This window comes from Hibiscus syriacus, unplaced genomic scaffold (genome assembly GCF_006381635.1).
Source record: "Hibiscus syriacus cultivar Baekdansim isolate YM2019G1 unplaced genomic scaffold, ASM638163v2 tig00111779_pilon, whole genome shotgun sequence".
Lineage (NCBI taxonomy): Eukaryota > Viridiplantae > Streptophyta > Magnoliopsida > Malvales > Malvaceae > Hibiscus > Hibiscus syriacus.
Window position 1 is genome coordinate 658,648 of NW_024063176.1, and position 4,700 is coordinate 663,347.

The 4,700-nt window shown below is 34.9% G+C and overlaps 1 protein-coding gene across 1 annotated transcript; it reads left to right on the plus strand.

The window, feature by feature from the left end:
• Nucleotides 1–2,667: 2,667 nt before the first annotated feature.
• On the plus strand, nt 2,668–4,188 carry LOC120170277. The gene is made up of 3 exons (XM_039178251.1): nt 2,668–2,850; nt 3,123–3,230; nt 3,760–4,188. Exons 1-3 carry the CDS (start codon nt 2,782–2,784, stop codon nt 3,988–3,990), a joined length of 408 nt encoding a protein of 135 aa, XP_039034182.1. The 5' UTR covers nt 2,668–2,781; the 3' UTR covers nt 3,991–4,188.
• The last annotated feature ends 512 nt before the right edge of the window (nt 4,189–4,700 follow it).

Below are 4,700 nucleotides of genomic sequence, written 5' to 3' on the forward strand. Positions count from 1 at the left end.
TTATATGTGATATATATATATATATATATATATATATATATATATCATGTAAAGTTGAGTGACTCGACTCAAACTTGAAAATCAATCCACTAATTACCAAAACTTTGAGTTATTTGAGTCATATTTTATAACTCAAACTTCATTTGAAAATTTTAGAGTCTAATTTATAAATATACCAATTGAATCAAGTCAACTTGAATTTTTTAGCCTCGAGTCGAGTTTTACGCATCCTATACCCAACAAAGAAAATACAATTCAATTGTATCCAAGTTTTTTTTTCTTCCCTTTCTTGTATTTGGTAGGGGGTTTCAGTGTCAGATTTTGGTTTGGTTAAGGAGACGAATGAATGACCTAGTTGCTTCTTGGAGTAATGTTAGTTTTGTCAGCAGCCACAATACGGAGATATTTTCAACTGTCTTCCTCAGCCTTTACCTATATCAGTCACGGATGATTTAACAAAGGACACTGAAGATAGAGGAGAACAAGTAAAGGATGATAAAAAGGAGGTTAGTTTTCTTTTGTTGGTTTTCACTTTCCATATCCCAACTTTTGCTTTCACTTTTATCAGGTTTCTCAACTCTGATAATGGTCATTTAGCCATAATCACAACAATAATTATTGCTAGTAATAAAATGATATGAGAACGATTTGTGGAGTTGTGTATGTTGCATTCATGTGTAGTGCAAAGAGAGAGGGCGACAGCCTGTGGTGTCTTGTGCGATGCTAACTAGTTTAGCAGCGTTGGCTTACTTTTTTTTTTAATAGTTTGGGAGTGATTACAAGATAATATCTATTCAAATGTTTTCTTAGTGTATCGACAACACACATCCTAAAGATGCAGCTATTCGAACCCATAACTTTTTGGGAGAACAACACTCTCCTTCACAACCGAGGCCAATGGGTGGACCCTCGACCATATAATCAAAATAAATTGAGAAGACTATGAAGTTAGCCTGTTTTTGGGTCCTAGTTAGATTTTCTTTTACATGTGTGACAAGCTTGTAAGGATGTAAGCGAATGTTCCGTTAGATCGAATCAATCTATCATGTCAACATCACAGCTTCGTCTGTGTTTTTTTCTTAAAAATAAATGCCACACTGCCACTGTGCATGGTGCTTATGAAGTTCAGTGGCATCCTTCCTTTTACCTCATTTGATTTTAATTTTTTATGTATTTCTTTCACGAGACTGGTTTTACATCTAAAGATATTTGACCGTACCGTTTTCTTCTAATTTTAGTTTTTACTATCTTTTTGATTACTCTGGTTGGTTGAATATCATATGCACTCAGTGTTGCTGTTGCTGTTAATCAAAAGATTTAACTCCTGGATCTTTTGCTTATTTCTAATATTAAGGGTAGTTGTATGCTCATCAGCATTATTGCAGTACTTCTTGAAACCAGAATAAGCAATTTATTTGTGTTTCCTGGTTTTAGGATGAGCAATCAGTTGAGAATTTGTCATCGCAAGATCTGCTGAAAAGTCATATTAATCGGGCAAAAAAAGTAAGATCAAGGTAAGTTACTTCAATTTCTTTGCAATTTGGTGCGATTTTTGTGAAATTTAGCTGCCATAATCATTTTACAGTGGTGTCTGATATTCCAAACATTGATCTGTAATTGTTTATTGTTCTGTCTTGTGATAGGTCTATATAAGAGCATATGATACAGTCTTTTTACCATCATATTTGATGTTGTAGCTCATTTTATATCTTGGGAAGTTATGAAAGCACCGTGTGCTTTTATTTCGTGTCGATCGAGCTTCCATCTTCTTTGTAAATGCAATTAGTCTGAAACAGGATTCGGGACAAATGCATACTGTCATTCAGTTTGTTTCTCACTTATTCGAGATAGAATGCAGAAGATGATCATGTCCGGGACCGATGACCGGTGATCGTTGTTTTTGTCATAGGTTACGACAAGAACGATTAAAACGAATTGTGAGGTACAAAACAAGGCTTGCACTCATTCTACCTCCCCTTGTAGAACAGTTCCGAAGCGATGCTGCCGTGGCTGTGGGAAACTGATGCCAAAGATTAGCATCGGAAGAAACCGATGACATATTCCTCCGGAATTCCCGATGTGGTGAGCTTATTACATATAGATGCTGTTTAGTCTAGGTGATGGAGGCGGTGAAGCAAGTGTTCGGTTTAGTGTTGTGATTCGGATGTAGGGCTTCGTATTGATTTGTTACTGATATGGTATTATCATCAGTGAAATGGTTTTCAACATCAGAAGGAAAGATAAAAGCCTTCAAGAATGGGTTAATTACGTCAAGCGTCCTCAGTATTTTAAATTGGTTTATTAGTTAAATCTTAAAGTATCACTATTTGAATCAAGTCTAGTTGTTAAAAAATTGATGAATCGAAATGTTTTAAAATTGATTTAATTCTTGACAATATTAATATTTAAATATAATTTCAATTTTAAAAAAATAAGCTAAGTTTGAATTAGCATTTAATATCTAATTTGACAGGTAGATGGATGGAAATATTTTGATACAAACAATTTATTTAGAATGTTTTAAAGTTTAAGGACTCGTTTAAAATGTGAGCAATAATTTGGATGCGTTTAGTGAATTAGCTCACGAAAAAAAAGGAGAAATATTACATCGGAATTCACATTATATACAGATTTGAATATCCGAATTCAATTTCGAATATTAAAATAAAAACTATGTTGGTTTCTAAGTGATGGATCGAATCACGCAACGCAATTGAAAGCTAAGAGATTGAGATTTGAGATCAGTTATCGGTTAGATTCAGAGATTTAGCTAAATAAAAAATGGCAGCCGAGGAAGGTAAAACATCAGATCCCCAGTTTTTCAACCTCCTTTCCAGTTTACTCCATCAGGTACTTTTTATATTTCATTCAATTTCTCCTCTCAATTCCCTCTCCATTCTTAGGTTTTAGTCGTAACGGACCCAGATTCACTTGATTCATCATATAGGTTTTACTAGAAATCGTGTCCTTTTCGATTTAATGTAATTTTTTTGAATGTTTTCCTTTATATAATTCTAATTTTTCTCCTTTCCCCCCTACAAAACGAACACATTGAATTATTGCTTGGTTAATTTAAATTTGTGCTTGCTTTGTGATTCATATATATATATATATATATATAGGTAGAAGCATTGACTAATCAGGAAGAAGTCGAATTGCGATCGAAAATCAAAGCTCTTGGATTGGAGGTTACAAAAGTTCCTTCCAAGTCTACACTCAGCCTTGATGAGGTATATTTTCTGAGCTGAACCCAAAACTACTATCTAGATGTGTTAAAACTTTGGTTAAATCCTAATTTCCCTACCAAACCGGAAATTTTCGATTAATCGGTCATCGGTTAGTTACCTATTGAACTTCGGTTGAGTGATGGAAAGAGATTTTTTAGGAATTTCGATTTTTGGTTAATTCGGTTTGGTCTAGTGATATGTTGCATGTCCGATACTATACTGTTTATTCATAGTTTACATACATAAGATTATTTGCGTTTATATTTAGGATTGCTATGTTATTTTGAGATGAGATACAAAATTATGCATTGAAGTAAAACTCGGTTAAACAAGCCGAAGTTAATGCAGTTTGGTTAATGAATTCACCCAAAAGATCGGTTTGATTGACTGAATTTTGATTCGGTTATTAACTGAACGGACCATTTAAACACTTCTACTACTCTCCATCATCTTCGCGCATTCATATCGTTTAAGCTGGGAAATTTCTCACTTGAGTCTACTCAATGTTGTGTATGTTTTATGTGGATATCAGCTGGAAATTGCAAGAGAGTTGGACAAATTATCGGCTAAGTTGGAAGGTGTGGATGAGATGATATCCTCCGCCATGGCTGCAGATCCGCAGGTGCAGTCCCTCTTGAGTGGCACCGCCGATGTATGGATGCCAATCATTACTGCCAATGCTGATGAGCGACGCAATTTGGCTGCATCGATCAGTGCTGATAATAACCCTCTTGTCGACGACAAACCCAACAACGACAACTGATCATTTCATCAGTCAGTCACCATCTCATACTAAATTATGGTACTATTTTCTTTCATTCTGTTTCTTAGGTGTTTGGGGAGGGAGGGTATGTTACATGTCTATATATTCATTTCATTATCTGCATGGATTAATCATTTTGTGTGTGTCTAAATCTGATATTTAGTAGTCGTATTTAAATTTCATCTATTTCGAACTCGAGATCCTTGGGTCATCGGCCGTTTGCCAGAAGTTTCGGAATTAATACCGATATTTGAGTAACAAATCTAATAAATCTAGCCCTTGGTGTATTGGGTTTTTGTGTGTGTGTGTGTGTGGAAAGGGAGTGTCTTCGAGTTCTTTAAAGCTAGTCGAAATGGAGAAACTAACGTGAAGTACATGAGTTATCTTGCATCTTGTCATGTCAAGATGGTTAAGGTTAATAAAATAGGGAGTTGAAGGTTAAATTTGATCTTTTTTAAAGGTTAAGGGTTGCATTTAGTTAAAAATAAAATAAGGGTCGAATTGATAAAAATCAATCAATATTAAGGGTTAAATTTAGAATTACGCCTTTTTTAGCTACATTACGAGAGGATGATGTGAAGGAGGAGGGAAGTGACGTTGGAGCTAAGGGCGGTGAATTCATTATGCGTTTCCAGTGCGGTGCGTTGACTCACATGGAGAAGTCAAGATATATCTTTGCTATACTGCTAAATTGTTCATATATCTCATCG